This window comes from Microplitis mediator, chromosome 9 (genome assembly GCF_029852145.1).
Source record: "Microplitis mediator isolate UGA2020A chromosome 9, iyMicMedi2.1, whole genome shotgun sequence".
NCBI classification, from domain to species: Eukaryota; Metazoa; Arthropoda; class Insecta; order Hymenoptera; family Braconidae; genus Microplitis; species Microplitis mediator.
Window position 1 is genome coordinate 8,483,480 of NC_079977.1, and position 20,230 is coordinate 8,503,709.

The following is a 20,230-nucleotide window of genomic DNA, read 5'->3' on the forward strand; positions in this document are numbered from 1 at the left end:
GCTGAAATGTGAGTTAACTGCACATTAAAAATTCTTAAGAACTAAAAAAAACCTAATGTACATCAAAAGAAAAACTTGATGGTAATCAGGAGTAAAAAGCACGCCCGATTATTTTTATTCACACGGAAAAGTTATATATTCTTGTTTAAAATGTTATGGTGTCACAGTAAAGCCAGACCATGTTGGCCATACCTGCAGAAATTGAAATGAACTCATGCAAAAACCACTATGACCATAGCAAAGTTGGAAATGGTTACAGTAATTTGTGATATAACCGTTGTCATTTTTCCATGTGTTTATTTTAATTTCAGCAGGTGACCAACATGGTCCGGTTTTACTATGACACCATAGCATTTCAAACGAGAATAATTTCTCTGTGCACTTAATCAACGCGGTCCTTTGTGACCGTTATGATCCATACCGGAAATGTGATCATTGACAGTTATAACTTATTTACAAATAAAATTATGACTAATTAATTAAAACTATTTTTGTAAATATAAAATTTATGCTCTACAACGTCATATTCTATATGTATGATTGATAGAAAAATATTTTTCGATAAAAAAAAAATAATTTTTTCATATTTTTTTTTGGAAATCTTCTAGAGTAAGCGACCTCTTAAATTTTCAATTAATTTAAATTGAAAAATGATCAATTGAATTTTTAAAAATATATAAGAATTTCATTACAAACAAAGTATTTAATGGTAAATAAATAATACCCAGGTAGGAAAGAACAACTGGGCAAGGTTTGGACCAAGCCTTGGCCAAGCGTCACTAGGATTATGCAAGGCTTGGCACGTGCCTTGGCTGAGCATTGGGCCAAGGATTGGTCCAAGCCTTGGATGATAGCCATGTCCCCAGCCTTGGGAAACAAAATATCAAGCCTCGGCCGAGTCTTGGGAAACGAAAAATTGAGCCTTGGCCAAGGCTTGGGAAACAAAAAGTCAAGCTTCGGCCAAACCTCGGGAAGCAAAAAATCTAAGGCTCACCCAATGCTCGATCTAAAATGTTATTATTTAAACTAATAAATATAATTAAAAAAAAGTTTGATCACACTTTTATCAACATTACATTGAATTGTAATTAACTAATTACTGAATTAATGGGAAATAACGAATAAAATTATTTGGGGGCTACCGGGGTTCGAACTGAGATCCTTCTGATTACTAGGCCGGGACGCTATCCACTGTGCTAAATCTGATGTCCAAATAATCATGATTTTTTTGCTTGTTAATTATTTAAATACAATTTAATTTAAAAATATTAAATCGTAAACATGGGGTGAAATGTAGTTTTATTTAATGAACTTAAAATTGTCTGATGAGTAATGACATATTTATATCAATTTGTAATTTTATGATTTGATATAAATGAATAATTTAATGCAAAATAATCTGTAATCTAAAAAATCAAAAAACACGTTTTTTGGGTTCACAATAATGACAGATAAAAAATATCGAATTGTTATTTTTTATTAAATAACAAATAGTAATTAAGCTAATCGAAGGGAAACGATTTATTACACCTAAAAAAATTTTTTTTGAGTATTATAAAACCAAAAATAATTGTCAAGAGAAAGAAATATATTCTTAATGTTGAAAACAATTTAATAAAAAAAAAAATTATCATTTTTTGGAGAGGGGCCTCTCTGCCCCACAAAAAAAAATTTTTTTTTGCCTTCGTATCCACCAATGATGTGAAATGTAATTTTTCTTTATGTATATTACATATAAAAAATTTGAATTTAATGAAATTTCATCAACTTTCAGAATTTTTTTTTTCAACTTTTTTAAAGGATACCCCATTTTGACCGCCAAAAATAAAAATTTCATGTTAACTAAAGTTTTGTGCATAGCAATAACTAATTAAATGAAAATTATTGTATATCAAATAATTTTACTTTTTAAAAAATATCAACTCTTGATATTAATCGTATACTCGGTAGACCGTTATGCCCTGGTCTTCTCTGTATACATATATATAGATACATGCAAAGTTGATAATTTTAATATTAAATAAAAATTTAACCCAGGCTGAGGCATTGGCCAATGGTCAGCTGCCAAGGCTCGGCTTGACAAAAATTAAACTATCGGACCTAGCCTCGGCCGATCCTCGGGCCAATGGTCAGCGGCCAAGCCTCGATTTAACAAAAATTTAACTATCGGGCCTGGCCCTGGCCGAGGCTCGGGCCAATGGTCACTACCCAAGGCTCGGCTTAATTTAATGAAACCATTGGACCAAGCCTCGGCCTAGACTTGGGCCAATGGTTAGCTGCCAAGACTTGGCTTAACGTAATCAAACCATTGGGCCAAGCCCTGGCCGAGGCTTGAGCCAATGGTCAGCTGCCGAAGCTTGGCAAGTGACAACAGGGCCAAGGCTCGGCCTATCGTCAGCCTTGGCGATTCCTACCTGGGTAGCTAATACGATTTCTTTTAACGATTTCTAATCAACTAAATAAATTTAACCCGAATGATTTTAAAAAATCAGACGGCCTGTTTTCATAAATTTCATGGCACTTGAACATTATGTACGGTCAATTAAAATTAGTAATAAATTATAACAAAACTATCTCAGAACATAAATAACTTTAATTATATTTCTCTTAATTAGTTATACTGACTAAGTACACACACTTTTAATACAATGGGTTCATGTTTTTAATGAACATTTTTTTTTTTGTTTTAGGTGAAGTATCGAGTGATACCGTGTCAACGGGAACGGTACCACGAGGTGGAGAACGTGTGGAAGCTGCTGATTTAGGCCGTCATACGGATAAATTTGACGAGAGCACCCTGGCCGCTAACACAGCGATCGACGCGAGGGGCGGCAGCCCCCAGGGTGCCCATTTGTCGGGAGCTGTTACTCCTAGACCACCCCGTGGACGCAGGAGACAGAATCAAAACGGCCTTGATACTACGCAGGTAAAAATTAAAAAAAAAATCATAAGTTTTAAAAGTAGTCCACAGTTTCTTAAAATTTTTAACTTCCCGCTAAGAAAATTGTAAATTTTCAAAAATTCGGGAAGTTATTGGTTTCGGTCCGATTTACGAAAATCGAATTTCCATCAGATGTCGACGTTTCGAGGTCCTAGGAAGCTATCCTGACTAATTTCACGATGATGTCCGAGTGTATGTATGTGTGTACGTACGTACGTACGTATGTATGTATGTAAATATTCATAACTCTTGAACGGATGAACCGATTTTGATCGTTGAGGTGTCATTCGACGCGGCTTGTTAATGTCTTGAGGCCGTAGAAATTTGAACTTAATCGGTAGGGTGCGTTCAGAGATATTTCAAAAATAAAATTTTTTCGAAAATGTTTTATGTGGATAACTTTTAATTTGCTCGATGGATTTATTCCAAAATCTAATCAGCTCTAAAACTCTATAAGCCGCGTCGAATGCCACCTCAACCATCAAAATCGGTTCATTCGTTCAAAAGAAACCGTTGACGAAAGAATTCAAAAAAAATTTTTTCCTTGGTTTTTTTGAAATTTCTCAAAAACGGCTGAATAAATCAATTTCAAAATTCGACCAGCTTTAGAACTTGATAAAACGCGTCGATTGCCACCTCAACCATCAAAATCGGTTAATTCGTTCGCGAGATATCGTGGAAGAAAGAAATGCTAAAAAATGGTTTTTTACAAAACAATGGCATACAAAAGTAATTGCGAGCTCGAAGAGCTCGAAAATATATTCACAATAATGTTTTCGAGCTCAACGAGCTCGAAAACAGCGGGAAGTTTTGGGGCTGGCCCGCAGGGTCAACTGACAGACCGATTTTTTTTAAAGCAGTTACTTAGATTCTTGATACCTACGACATTCAATTATTTTCAAGTGTTTAATTTAGCTATGACCATTTGTATTGAACAACCGTTTAAGAGTTTAAACAAACTTGTAAATTAACAAGAGATTTACCGTTTCAGTTTCTTGTAGTAAAAATATAAAACTCTTAGAAACTTTTAAATAAATTTAGCTCTTCATGCCGGAATAACTTTTAAGATTTACAATAGAAAAAAATGGCCATTAAACTCTACAGCATTTTACCGCAACATTTTTTTCGAACTGTCGAAAATTACTTTTAGTACCAAATAAACAAATAAAATTTTATAACTCTTCATTAGAAGTTTAAAAAGTCGCTTGTTTTAAAAAATTTTCAATAAAAATATGAACAAAAATTATTTTGTTTCATTTGACGAGATCACCCTGATCGCTGATAGGAATTTGATACATGGTTTTCTGAACTTTAAACATTTAAAAAATATCTAAATTATTTTAATTATAATTTTATTTAACAATGCAAGAAACAATAAAATTTGAATTTATCGATTTGTTCCAGACATTTTATGTAGGCCATGTAATTTCCTATAAAATCGTTCGTTAATTTTTTTATGTGACTTCAAAATTTGACTAGTAGTGAGGGGCTGTTCGTAAAATACGTCACGCAAAATTTTACCTTTTTAGACCTCCCCCCCCGTCACATTTTCTGCGATCCCCCTATCAATATTGCGTCATAAGTGATAGATCCCCTCGCCCCACTATGACGGAAATATATACCTAGAAATATTTATATATTTATAAATATGAAACGAATTACTTTTTATCGTAACAAAAAAAAAAAAAAAAACGAACAAAACCGAGAGGAAAGTTTGCAAAATTGTTTGATGAGCTGCGAACGTCACGTCTTCTTATAGACCCTCCGACCCCCCTTGTTACATCGTGTCACAGTAAACGACATCCACTCCTCCCCCATAAGTGCGAAAGGATTTTTTGAACGGCTCCTAAATTAAGACTTATTTTTATTAAAAATAAATTTTCATCCTCCGTAATTTGAAAATATGCTTACAAAAAGAGTTAACCCCATAGATATTTTTGTACATAATTTAATGCCGAAGAAAAAAGAATAAAATCTTTATTTTCGTATTTAAAATTGCAAATTTGCTAAAATTAGCGACATTTTGAAATTATTATGAAGGACTAAGGATTTTTTTCTTAAGAGTGCTAAATAATTTAAAAAAAAAGCACAAAAAAATTGATCATGTTGTAGAATGATTTATTGTAGAGCCCATACGTGAATAAAACTTGGATCCATTTTGTAACTAGGTTAAAACGGAGCGTTTAACGCCTGACAATAATTCGACGTCATCGCGAAGTGTGACGCCATCATCATCAAGTCATCCAGGCACGCCACCCAATGCCGCAGCATTGGGAGGACCAGAAGGTCCACCAGCGCCTCATCATCTCAAACACATGGAACAGATGATGGGTCGTAATTACAGTGACTTTATGAGAAGTCTTGCTGCTAAGTACAATAACGCTAATCCTAACGAGTACGTTAACAGTTTCTCCATCTGACGCCTCATAAATGATAAAAATCTTTCATTTACATGTTTAACTTTTTATTTTTTTTCTTCAGTTACTTTAGTTCCCCTCGTAACGGTTATCCACCAGGATTCGACCCAAGATTTCCAGGTTTTAAAACAACAGCAACACCATTCGTAGGTCTTATGGCCCCACTCGGTACCCATCCCCAACCACAAACAGTACCAGCGGCATCGCCACTTACAGGCAAAGAACCAAAAGAACAAAAACAGGATACACTTTTTGGTAACCCAGTTTTTCCACCAATGCTTGATATGTCATCAACCCAAGCACTTCTACACATGGTACGAACAGCAAATGCTGCTCAAAATGCCGCTGAATTAGAAACTTACCTTAAAGGTAAGCTAATAAATTTTTTTAAAATGCCGTGACGAATTGGGCGCCAGATAATTGAGGGACTCTTTGATCCAGGTGCGAACAAACGGGACGTAGGAGTGACGAGTCCATTGGATTTGTCAAGCCCCGGGGGATTTGCACCGAGAAAGCGACCGCGGATCGAAACAAAGAGGTCGGGAAGCGTGTCGCCAAAACCAAAAGCTGCGACAGCGGCGACACCGCGGTCGAGTACACCGCCACCAGTACGATGTCCTTCACTGTGTGGACACATGCCCTGCGGCGATGGCCAAGCTGTCAATCGCTGGAGCATTGAAGATGTCGTTAACTACGTCTCTTCAATTGACATTTGCGCCGAGTATGCACAGGTTAGTTTTTTTTAACACTTGAATATAAATTTAAGCCCTATTTGTTTTATAATTTGTCTTGTCATGGTAACTCAATGTATCACAGTCACAGATCACGAATCACCTTCTTTACTTTTGTTACGAGTTTCGCACGACTGCGAAGCATCAGAGAGTTCTTCACGATCGAAACATTTTTTTCGGCTCATTTCAGTATCTATTTCAATCATTATACCCTTATTAATTCACGGAATTAAGATAATTTGCATACTATTGTAAAGATAATTTAATGGAGATTAATTCCATACTTTTCAAAAATTTATTTAGTGCAATAAAAACGGAAAAAACATCGAAATAGTTTAAAAAAATTTCTTGTTCAAGTGTATGAAACTCATATACACTGTAACTTGCGAAAATATCCAATAATTAAGTCAAGTTTTTTTTTTTAAATTCTTTGAAAGAATTGTAGGTCACCCATCGCAAAGGGCTAGGTAACTTAGTGTCGTTTAATTGCAATTAATAAGAATAAAAAAACCAAAAGACTGTATAATATATAAATTTGATACACTAAAAAATTTGTACGAAATTTTTTGTTCTATCATCAATAGTTCAATTGATAAAAGCGAAAAATTAGAAAAGGAAATTTTGTGAGTCTGTAACTTTGTTGTTATTAACAGGGGTTATCAAATATTTTTGGCTGAGTTTTTTTCGCAAACAAAATCGCTAAATACAAAATACAGACTGTACATCGATGCACTACTGTCTAATCTAGCGAAGTGCGCTTCAATTATTTGATAATATTCGTTTGTTTAAGAGAAAAACTCGGCCATAGTTTCCATTTACTGCACAAGTGCAACAAAGACAGTACCGTTCATGGAGTGTAACAGAGAGATAAGTGCGAACCCCTGTTAATGATATGAAAAATTCATTAAGGACTTTTTGATAGGGCATCAAATGAACTACAAAATCGCCATTTAACTTTTTGTTCTATCTTCAATAGCTTAGCTGTAAAATGCAGAAAACGCGAAATTTTAGAAAATTTAAATCTTAAAGATCCGTAGAAACTCAAATATCGACGATTGACATTTGACTCAATGAAATTTTTTGTCAAAAAGTTAATGCTAAAAAAGATCTATGCATCCATTTTATCAAAAAAAATATTCTTCCCAGTTTGCAGGAGAAAATACTGTTAAAAAACTTTTTTTCCATGTTATTTAAATGGGAAATCTTAAAGTTCCATGGAGAACCTCTTAAAATTGAAATTAAGAGCTGTCCTTCAGACAGAATTTTTATTTGGATATATCCAATGATATTTTGGGGTGAGAGTAAAAAAAAAATATCGATTTATTTTGGCACACCCTACTGCATATCTATATATATTGTGTACATTTATCTCAGTAGGGGTGCCTGCGCATTATCGTCCTATTTCAGCTGTTGTACATATACTTTTTTTCCCACATTTTTTATTTTTAATTTTATTACTATTTCATATTTCAATGAGCAATATGAGTCGTGCACTTTTGGATTTTCCAAACTTTTTTTTTCTAAGGACAAATACAACGAGTCGGTTATTTGTGGATCAAAATTAAAGAGAAATTGTTGAAACTAAATTTTTAAGTTTACTCGCGCGATTATTATCGCATTTGTGTCAATAAAATAATAATATGCATGATTATATGTTAATAACAATAAAATATAAGTGATATAAAAATAGAGAGACGTTAAAAAGTATAAAAGGATAAATAATTGGATGTTTAAATAAGTCCCAAGCGTGTTAGTACGTCAAGACGTCCGGTTTTACGGATCGTAAATCTCATGCTCGCACGCGTGTCTCTTGTTCATGAATATTCAAGGAGGATGTACGGTATCTAATGAGGAGATGTTTCACGTCTATCATACCCGATCATTCTATTAAATGACTCAATAAACTCCACATCGAATTTTATTTAAATAAAACTATCATTTTAGTATTCATTTAAATATATATATTTATTTATTATTAATTTCGCATTTTTTACTGATGCTTTTGAGGTATCGCGTGTTTTTATTTATTGCTGGAATTTGCAGTTTATTGATTCTTATAATTAATTCTTTTTTAATTTACATTTTGTTACTTAATAAAAGTGGTTCAGGTTTTTTTTTTATTTTTTCAAAATTCACAAATTAATTTTGAGCAATTTGGTTATTTTAGGGTAAAGTTGAAATTTAAATGAGTTAAATTAACTCATTTGGAGTTTTATAGGACCACTAGGAACGAGATTTTTTTTTTTTTTGATGGACATAAAATTGAGATTTTAAATCAGTGTGCCTGGTATTGGTTTTTAATTTAAGGAGGCTAAAAAATTTTATGTGACATAAATTATTAAGAAGTTTATATTTCGTGTCATATTGGGAAGAAAGTGCAAAATGGACCCTCTTAAAAATTTTCAATAGGAGTTTTTTTTCTCTACTTCTTTTTTTGTTCCTAAATAAGTATTCGGTGTCAACACGACTTAGTCTCAAAAATATAAAAAGTTTTTGTGAGAGGCAAAATGGGCCACCAAAAAAATTATAAGAATTTTATATTTTTTATTTAATTTAACTTTATTTTGATTGCCGAATAAGTATTTGATAATGATATGACCCAGCTATGGAAAGAAAAATTTTTTAAGCTCTGGCAATAATTGAGTCTGTCACTTTAAATATTTTTCGTGCTGAAAAAAATTTCAAATAAAAAATAATTGAACTAAATTTTGATGAAGTCATTTGGAAAAAATTTGTATTAAATGATTAAATTAATAATTAGTAGGATTAAAAATTATTTGTATGAAATTTAAGATGGCCCACATTGTCCCTTATCCTTACTGATCTACGGTTTTTTAATTTTTTTTTTAATTAGACATCTTAATGTCTAAAATAATCATAAATAATTTTTACTGTTTTGACAATTCAAAAACAGGAAAACTTTTCATTTAAATTAAACATAAAATAATTTAAAATCTCCATCAGCGAGTAAAAAAAAAAAAGAATTTAATAACTTTGATGTACATGTCTATGAATATGAAAATAATTAAAGGGGTCAAAATGATTAGAAAGTAATGATCTAATGTAGAGCTGAAGTACGAACACGAGCATGAACACAGTGATGATGATGTTAATAGTAGTGGTGATCGTTAACCATCCTTGATCAGTACGACAATGTCGGTAAAAACACGATACAAGTCTCTCAGTGGTCCCATCCTCATCCTGATCAAAGTCCTCATGCCTCCCACGCGTCCAAGACAGATACTATCGTCATGAAAATCGTGAACGAATCATTTTACTTGATTTCATTGCATTATAATCCACAAGTAATTTATTACTATTATCATTATTATGATTATTACTATTATTACCATCATTATTATTATTATAGTCATTATTATCCTATATTATAATTTTTTTATCTCCTGAAGTAGCATCACGTTGATGATTGAATTCCATATACATTTTCCGTGACTTATAGATCATCAACTTTCTAACTACTCGACCCCTTAGACCTCTCACAGACGCGTGTTAACGCGTAATACTTAATTTTTAATGTCTTACGAATCAATTAATCGTCAAAAATTTTTATTTACAACTGAAAAATATTACCTCACGAAAAGATTCATCTGCAGTAGATGCAGTAATGCAGATTTATCTCATGCAAATTGTCTAGAAAGTATTAGCGATTTTTTATATCGACTGCTAAGAATCCTGTAGAGAATTAAGTACAGAGTGAATAGAACAGTAAAAGACTAGACTTATATTCTAGTCGAAGAATCTTTTGAATTGTTTGTAATGGAATTTAAATAATTTACGATTGGTCAGAGTAGTGAGTAGTCGCGTGGTTGGTTGGGTCCAGATAATTCCGTGCGTTAATTAAAATCCGTGAACGTGGTACATAAATAAGAGGCTGAAGCTGAAGCTAAAGCTTTCTCCGTATTTACGTTCGCGTGGCTTCTGTTTTTATTATTTCTAAATCCTAACGGACGTACTTTGCTACCGTTCATTTGATAACGGGTTTGATAATAAATACTTTTACTTTAGTGTATTTGCACACGCCCTGATACCTGATATATAAATAAATAAATACGATTGTACGTTAGTTTAAGGATCATCTTGGCATATTAGTGGCGTGCAGTTTAATCTAATGGGAAAACTGTATAATATATTTGTATGTCGATATAACATCTAAGGATGAAGGGAATGGCTGAGCTGGGTATAGTAGAGGATAGAGGAAATGTAAGGAAAGGATTGAAATAAAAAGGTATCGACCCGCGAGTCGACATCACGCGCCGATCGAGAACGTGAGTCGAGGTATCCGAGCCATCGCTCACGTTTGCTGTATTTTCAGTACGCTCGTTTCAGAGTTCTCGGCGCTGGGTGAGATACGAGATTGCTCCTGCTTACTGCTCACTGCTCACTGCTTTTTAACTTTTAGTACCCGCACACATTTTATTTTATTTTATTGATATGAGTACACGTGGCTCATGTTTAGAAGACCCTGCGTGGGATATTAAATATCAACGTGCTTTATTTATGTTTGTTGTATTTTCTTACCGTGTAATGAGTCTCGAATTCCATCAGTGAGAGTCTGGATATTTTCAGCTGCTGGTTGGTTATTGATTTAATAAGTGATATTTTCTGTTATTTTATTGCTAACAATTATATCTAAGAGATTACGCTTTTTATAGTTCCAACTCACTCCACAGTTTACTATTACATAGGATACATTCCTATAAATACAGCTGAGGCTGAGGCATTTCCACATCAGTGTCTTTTATAGTTGCGCCAAAAAATCTTGTTCGTATATTTGTACATTTATTTGTTTTTATGTACTGGAAGTCAATAACTCTTGAACAACTTGAGCTATTGACCCAGTTTTTTTTTTTTTCCATTAATTTTAGATATTTGACTACAATGCTTGGGATAATTACTTCTGTTAGTTTCCAAATTTATGTATCCGAAAATATCTTAATTAATATTAAAATAAATTTAGTTTAGGTTCCACTATATAAAATTGGTGTATTACCGTACGATGGACGGTGTGGCTCAATAAGTTATAGATCAAATTGAACAAAATATAGTATAGTGCCGGATAGGTCAACTGGTAGAGCACTTGGCGCGATACCGAATTAGTCTGAGTTCGATTCCCAGTTTGGGCTATCTATATTTTTCTCAATTTATCTATAAATTGTCTTATTGAGAAGGTTTGCATGTTTAGGTTCTACAATATTTAAAAATTGGTTGAGCTATCCAGCACAATACTATATTCCATTTTCTGATTTGAGCGTAAAAAAATAATTTTTAGAGTTCAAGAATTTATGAAACTATTAAAGTATAGCTATTTTATTTTAATCATTAACCTTTAAATGGTACCCCCGGTCTGACAGACCGCTAATCAAATTTAAAATCAATAAAACTTTTTTTAATTTGTTTATGTTAAAATATTAATTAATGTAAAGTTTAAAGATAAATAAAGTTTATAATATCATTATATCATTATGATTTTAAAAATTTCGCGCGATCTAAAAATTATTGCACTAAAACTAGAGGCTCTGTTTTTCAATGACAATTAAGATATTTTGGGGTGTCATAACTTTGAAAAATGAGGATAGCAATTGATGCTCTGGCAATCCTATTGATTTATTTTAAACAAATAAAAAAATGAAACGGCATAAAATGGTATGAACAAACAATTAATAACTGAAACCGTAACCTTATTGAAAGTAAATGACGAAATCTTGCATGTCTTGATGAAAAGAAAAAGCCGATGATTACTGCGCGTAAAGTTTAAAGCATAGATAATAACAACAATAATGACGTTACGAAGCTAATATATAACACTGGTAACTACAAAGAAAAGGAGAAAATAAAAGAGCCCGTTGGCAAGTTTATAATATTATTCTACGTCTAGTGTACCATTTACGGAGACTGATGAATAGCGTCGTTCTTAAAGAACCAAAGTAAAAGCTCGTCAGCTGGCATCGACTAAAAACTCAGCATCCTCCCCCCGTGACAGATCTGGGTTGCCTGGAGGCCTCATACTCTGGTCTTATTATGCTTAGTTTCTTACATATACATAAACTAGGCATAAAATTGCGTCATTCATACTAAAGTCTATTCGTAAACTCGACGATCTCACGAAATAGATCACTGTACGCTACATCTTGTATACTTTAGCATTGACTGTGGGAGTGCCTACTTGCCAACCTCCCGGTAACTCAAACTCTCTCTTTCACTCTTCTCTATCTCTTCTCGTCTGCTCAATCAAAGTTCCGAAAAAAGTAACTCAGTTCTCAATAGCCGCCTGATTGCCAACTAAATTCCATTAAAACTTACCCGTGTCTGAGGTTAGTCCTCGGCAGACTTGCTAGGATACTGTGAACCGAGATACTATCTGGCGGTCGTGGCATGACACTCGGGCTTGATTTTCATATGAAAATCGTCGTGGGACAATAGCATCTGAGAGCATAACTACACGCTTTACTTGCAGATAACCTCTGTGGCATAATATAAATTGTGGCGAAACTACTTGGTAAGATCTAATGTCTAATATAAACTACTGACATAGTAAGAGACCAACAAAGGTTCACCGGCTTGTAGACTTAATCTTGCGAAATTCGTCCAATTCAGGATCTTACCCAAAGGGTCAACAGGTTAAGATTATCTCCACGGTATTATAAATTCTACGATTGATTTTTAGATCCGCATTCAATTCTATTCTGTTTATTAACATGTCAATCCATTAATTTCAATTTCTTAATTAAAACTCTGTTCTTGGGTAATATTACGAAGAATCAACCAGGTAATGATTTTATTCAGTTAGGATTTTTAGACCGTGCATAATTTTGTTGATTATACGCTATTAACATTTCCATGTTATAGAGAACAATATTCAGACAAATGATTTTTTCAGTAATTAACTATGATAATATCAGGATATAGTAACGAATGTATTTTATGAAGACCACTAGTTTAATTAGAATGCTAATTTTATTATCATGTTTTAATTTCAATAAGACATAAATGCCACTTCTATAGTTGCCGCATTTACTTTTTTCCGTATAATTTGCAATTTATTCAACTAACAACTACTATTTTATTTTACACGGAAAAAATAGGTGCTGCAACAGGATAAGGAACAAGTTTCACGACCAATTTTTTTCGTCAGTATAGTAAAATTTCAAATTTTGAACAGGATTTGATCTTTATACCTCCACAGGATGTATTCTGTTGCTCTCACAAGACTGCGTCCTGTTGCAGCACCTATTTTTTTTCCGTGTAGTTTAAATTTTATTATAACAACAAAATTTTGCAGATTTGGTCATGACCTTTATCGCTAATAGTAAGACTTTTCTTTCAGTAGCTTATTATGTTTTTCGAACACAAAACTTTTCTCAGGGATTCACAAAAGCGTCAAATTTATCCATTAGCAATAACGTCTATCTTAAAGAAAAAATTCGTTGATTTTGACAAGAATTGTCAAATATTATATGGCGGTCTCTTTTCGATAAATAAATCATGATGAGACATCTGAAAACATGTTGATCATGAAGTAGGCTTACGCCATTCAAGGACAAAGCCTCAAGTATTCATGTCTCGTAGGTCCATCATCGTCTCGTTAGGCCTCGGTATCTCGTGAGTTGAGGCTACTGAATTCAGTCTTCTATTTGAGTATTCGTGGGACTGCTCTCAGTCTCCAGTCGTCCGCGATTGGAAACAGCATGGCCATAAACGGGGGTTGCGAGCCAGCTTAGCTTGTCAATGTCACCGGAGAAAGACGGAAACTTTAAAGAAAACCTCAACATATCGGCATATAGATGCATATAAACGTATGTATTAACAATCTAAACGATGGACGCTGATGAACGTCATATAGACATCGACATCTTGGTATCTTTATCGATGCCATGTGATGTGATGTTATTTTATTTGATTTGATTGGATTGGAACTGACAAACTGCAGAATTGTGCAAGATGGATAGCCGCTTTGCATCTACTAAGAACTGTGTATTGAAGTAATCTGTGGATTGCGATTACTCAAGGGAATCTCTCCGTGGTATGCTGTATGCGGTATGGTTTGGTTAGTTGGTTGCTAGGTCGGTAGATAGGTTGGTAGGCTGCGTGTTCTCGATGCTCTAATAGGCATCGTTAGCCAGGAGTTGCCAGTTGCCGTCCATCCTGGGTACTCTATTAGAGAGTTTTAGTTTTAGAACGAGGAAGTCTGCTGCACGTGCCAGCGTTATCCCGTCATTTTCATTCTCCAGAGATTCCTCTCTCTCGTTACCCGGTTCAAGGCGGTCTTTTATTCAACACATTCAACATACTTTGGCATGCGTATAAATCCACATCATGTCGAGTTTAAAGTTGGAATTGAATCAAGAGACAAGGCTGGACAGACATGCGTGCTAGATGATTTCCCACCAAGAATTAATGGTTTCTCGGCCCGGGAAACTTAAGTATGGGGTTCTCAGCGAAACTTTGCTGACCTCAGCCACTTTACTTGCTGCCGGTTTTATAAATTTTTTATTACCAGGTTATTTGCTACGTCTTCAATCATTTCCCGTCCCTTCTGTCTCTCATTCGCACATGAGTTAACTGGTTTTCTATCAAGCTTTCCGGCAAGACCGAAGTGGGTCGAAACACGGGTGCGGTAGCCAGTCACGGTTAATGAAGAAGACACTACCTATATATATATATATATATATATACGTACGATCTCATTTTCCTCGCCAGTAAACTATAATTAATCCAACGGACACGATGTTGACCATACTCGTTCTTCAATGACGCTCATTTATTTTATTTTAATATATTATCTTTAATGACAATCGCCGCTGGTATCATTTACTTAATGATACCTTTAATGAGTGCGATATAAATATATATAAGTAAATAATATTCTGTTAGAGTTGACCTAACCTACAAAAAATTCCAATCGGTCTCCAGGTATTTTAAAATTATTTATTGTGATAAATTTTGTAGTATTTCTTCAAGTTCAATTTTTCTACCGCGTAAAAAATTTACAAATAATTTATTACACGATTCACTTTTAAGTGAGAGGTAATTAAAAATCGCAGGTGGGCGCAAGATGGCGGCTGATTAGAAATATTTTTAGTTTTTAATGTTTATCTTTTTTTTTTTAGTGATAAAAATAAAAATGCGCGTAATTGATAATTAGGCAGAGGATTAAATAGAATAGTTTTAAATATATATATGTATAAAATGCGAGCTGTAAGGTGAGTAGTTGGTTATCGCTAATTAATAATGTCACCTGCATTACCGTTCTACTAACTCAGCGACCTCATCCGTATATGGTACAAGTTCCTCGAAGCATTCTCTTTGGTGTTGAGTCTCGTTCACTCGTTTCCACTTATACTTTCCCGATGTTCAACACAGCAGTCACGTTCTTTTCGCAATAAAGTCCTCCCCAATGGTAATTGATCCGTCAGAGTTGCAGAGTTGGCTGAGGTCTAGCTGAGTTGAGAATAAAGTAGGAAAGAAAATAAACTTAATGTAGCTCCCAAGTACTTGTGATGATTTTATCGTCTTGTTTTTTTGTTTATCTGATTCTATCTGTTTTAAACTATAATCCCGGGTTATTATTATTACTTTCATAGTAATATATTTTTATCTTTTGTTTTCATCTAATGGCTACTGAAAATCAATCAAAACGTTTGTAAATCATCGCTTAATCTAAAAAAGACTTGCAAATCTACTTCAATATTTATTAGGAAAAATGTTATTGCTCTTTATTTTAAATAAAAATTATTATTTTTGAAAATTAAATTACATGGGATTAAGTTAATACAGTGGAAACCGTTTATAACGACATCGAAGGGACCTCCTGTTATTGGACGTTATAGCCGATAGTCGTTATAAGTGAAAATTAACAATGCATGGGTTATATTCGAAAACAAAAATGCATAGGGTAAATTCGAAAACAATACTTGATAAACATTTATTAAACTATAAATTCCTAAGATTTCCATTACTGATTTAAAAAAAAAAATCTGTTACTTTTGTTTGTTTCTTGCATGTAAATTGTACATATTATGTATTATTTAGTCGCCGATGCACTTTACTCAATACTGCCGTGTAATCTTCCGAAACAATATCTTTGCTCCCGATTAATTATTTTTTGAATACTGTGATTGCATTAAGAGCTTCATTAATTGTATTCCTTTTTAAGCTTGAAAGTATTTTAATTAAAATTTTAACTCAATCATTGGAAATAAATTAGGCTTGATTTTAAATTTCAATCCACTCATAACTTATTGTGGGTTAAAATTAAATTAAATTTTAAAAAGTAAAATTGTATGGATACACTATAGTTATCTAATAACACCTTACGATAAATAGATTAAATTATGATTTTTTTGAATGTATTTGCGATTGATTTCATTGATTAAAAAGATAATTAGTCTTCAATGTATGTCCCGATCTTCAGAACCAAACTCGACAAATAAAAAAAAAAGCTCATCGTCTTGTGATTGTCTGCACGAAATAAAAATCAAGATGATAAAATAATATCATTGCTGATATTAAAATAGTATCGCAAGTGTGGTACAAAGTAATACCAATTTAGTATCATTTTATTTGGAATAAGCATCGATTTAAAATTTGTATCAGTTGGTATAATTCTAGTATCACTTTTTTTCCGTGTAAACGTCTTCACAATTATTATTTTTGGTTTTAGATTTGGTTTTAAAAATTATTGATAAAATGATTAATTTAACGTTTATTACACAGTTACGAGTCAAAAATAAAGGGACTAACAATAAGTTGAGTAGACAAAAAAAAGGATTAAACATTTCATGTTCCTTTATATAATGTATCATTGAAGTTTTTAAAATTAGTAACAAAAAACCGCACATAACAAATAAAGAAATAGAGGTGATAATTCACGAAATTGACATACGGAAATACACGAATTATCTTCGTACATCTAAAAATGAATATACAAAATAACAGTAAGAACTAAATAAAAGGACGTAAATATATTTATAAACCGTCTTTTCACCTCAAGTGTCTCGAAGATTTATTACTGTAGCGTATTAACTCTAGTGCATCACGAATTCACTTTCTCACTGGATTCAAACGCGATCTGCAAAAATAAAAAAATGAGCTTAGATTTAGTAATCTCATTAGCCTCGTTATAGGATTTTTATCTAAAAATATTGATGTTACCGTAATGTTTTTTCCTAAAACAAAAAATAAACAGTAAAAAGTTTTAGTGTAAACTGTAGTACGAAATACATAAGAGAGATCGTCACGACAGTCTCAAAGCGGCTTGGTCTTTGAACGCGACGGGTTTTACGCTCTCCGTGTTGTTGTTATCTAAAATCTGTAAATCGTTTCGGCTGGAGACATGATCGCACCCTATAAGATCATAATTCTATCAGAATTATATCTCTTCCTCTCTCTTCTTATTTACAATATAATAATAAACTCCCGATAGATCGCGATCTATATCCATACGTAATCTTATATATCGCCAAGAGTTTGACTCCAGGCTTCCAGTCTAGACATTCCGCTCAGAGCATTGCGCAGAAAAAAACCATAAACAACTGAAAGGTAACTATTTAAATTTAAAGGAATTATGGAATTTTAAAATTCTTTTTCTTATTCCTGGTTCTCCAGAGCCTTAGGCCAAGGCCAAGGCCAGATCTAACGTCCAATTTTTTATTAAAAAATTTCAAAAATCATACCCTGGAAGGCAAAAACAAAACGATTTATGAATTTTTAAAAAATATCGCATGCTACAAATTCATTAAAATTATTTAATAAAAAGAAAGGCCACTAAAATAAATATATTCATTGGATAGTTTTTGAAAATCTTTATCTAAGCAATTGGACAATTCGGCTGTTGCCAAAAATAAATCACGCAACGGATCATTAAAGCATGCCGGCGTGCCCGGGGGCAGTAGGAAAAAAAATAAATAACAAGAACAAGAAGAAGTAGGAGACGAAGAATGAGAATGAGAAAGAGAAGAAGAAGGATAAGATTGTGGATTGAAGAAGAAGAGCTGATAAAAAATGAATAAAAAGTAAAAGAGTTGAGTTAAAAGCCTGATCCCCGTGGCTCTCGAGGAATTATGTAGTCAGCGTGCCGCGCGCCGGGTAGGCTGGTAGTTAGCCAACCCACGATTTGCGAGATACTCGCGAATTCGAAACTCGTTTAGCCGTGCATCGATAGCGCGTGGCGCACTCCACTGTTTTGTTATCGGTTTTTTAGAATCGCGCATTCTTTCCGCGTTAAAAAATTCAAACTGAAATACCACTCAGTAAATCAATCTGGCTTTTTACACCGGAAAAGTCATCAGATATGTATATATGTACTGGAATTAATTTCCCTTCAACAGACTATCTGGTATTATTATAAAAATTTTTAAAAATTATATATTAACAAAAGAAGTTTATCAAGAGAGTTAACATCACGTATAATAAAAGCATGTAAGATGAGTCGAATGCTGCCGCCGGGGACAATTACGCAGATGTGTGGTCGGAATAGAAAATAAGAAGAATTAAAATAAAGCCTGTATCGAGAGGCTGTGGAATAAAGAAAATACATAAGACACGTCTTCACGAACGGCTTGCGCGTATTTAAGTATATATATATATATATACATATATAGATGAAGATTAATGTAATTGTACGCGTGAACGCGAGCAGCCTCAACTCTTTTTTAAACTCACTAGGTATTTCTCTTTACTTGGCCTTTTCTCTATTATACCACCTTCGTCATCTAAATCATGATGTACACAAATATACATACACGCGCACATACACACACATATATAGGTGCGTGTGTTGAAGAGTGATTACAGAGCGCGAGCCTCTGGTTGCCCCCGGCGCGTGCGTCTACCATCCCAATCTTATTCTTCTTTACCTTCTTCTTCATCTTAAATAATTTTGTAAATAAATTTTGTACGAGTGAATACACGCTATTGTGATTTCCACGTTCCAGAGATAAATGTTTAAGAAAAATGATTCTTACATTAATAAAGTTGTGTCTCTGATGTTTTTTATAAGGGCTATTTGTTTCATTTTATTTTCTTGTATTTTTAAATATCACTAAGCCATAAATTTTACCTCCGGTTGCGTTTATTCATTCCTTTATCACTAATAAGGACTGTGTCATAATCAATTGTACTTAAATATGTAAAATATTTCAATTATTGGAAACATCCGATTCATTGGTAAATTATTGTAATAAAAATCAAATGTAAGTTAAAAATTTTTATATTCAAAAATCGAACCGAGTAATCAATACAAATTAAACAACTCAAAAACTTGTGAACCTTTCGATTCGAATCAAACACTATCCGGACACTTCTAATCACTAATAATTTATTTGAGTTTAGATTTTATTATTGAAACGACTTATGTTTTGAAACTACACACACTTATAGAAGAATTTCTTAGCATTTAAAAAGATTTCTTAGTATTTAAGAAATTACTTCTTAAGACATGATTTCTTAAATATTAAGGAATAATTTCTTAAATAGTCAGACATATTTGTTAAATACAGAAAAATGATGTTTAAGAAATGATTTCTTAAACTCTAAGAAATCTCTCTAAATGCTAAGAAATCCTTCTATCGGTACACGCAAAAAAGAAACCAAGAAATACTACAATTTCATGTCGTACCGGGATGCTTCGAATTGAAAACTAGAAACATTTCACAAAATTCCGTAAAAATTTTATGAAATATAATTCTCAGCTGTACATGTTACAGTTTTAGATGTACTATTGATGACTGAACTTTTAGTAAAATCTTAAAAATTCTTATTTGAAACTAATTTTTCTCGTTTATAATTAAAAGCGCTACGTAACTTTGTGAAACTAACATTTTTTTTAGGTTTTTTTGTTATCTGTATAGAAAAAAATTACTATGTAAAAAACAAACTAGAATCACTAGAAGAATACAATAATTTTTACATTTGATGTAAGTAAAACTACTATTCCATAAGTAAAAACTGCTACCATAGATGAAACATTGCTGAGCATTTGTAATTTTGACTTATGGAATAGTAATTTTTATTTATGTCAAAAGTAACAATTATCGTATTCTACGAGTGATTATAACTTACTTTCAACATATTGATTATTACTAAATTTTGAGCTCTGATTTTTCCTGCATATGCACCTAAAC

General features: G+C 33.0%; 1 protein-coding gene across 1 annotated transcript in view; it reads left to right on the plus strand.

Annotated features, from left to right (window-relative positions):
• LOC130674285 (uncharacterized) overlaps positions 1 to 20,230 on the plus strand; it is a 76,241-nt gene that overhangs the window by 32,330 nt on the left and 23,681 nt on the right. The window contains exons 2-5 of the mRNA XM_057479579.1: positions 2,691 to 2,926; positions 5,110 to 5,336; positions 5,423 to 5,727; positions 5,800 to 6,089. Coding sequence (XP_057335562.1) covers positions 2,691 to 2,926; positions 5,110 to 5,336; positions 5,423 to 5,727; positions 5,800 to 6,089 — 1,058 coding nt within the window. The remainder of the gene's footprint in view (positions 1 to 2,690; positions 2,927 to 5,109; positions 5,337 to 5,422; positions 5,728 to 5,799; positions 6,090 to 20,230) is intronic.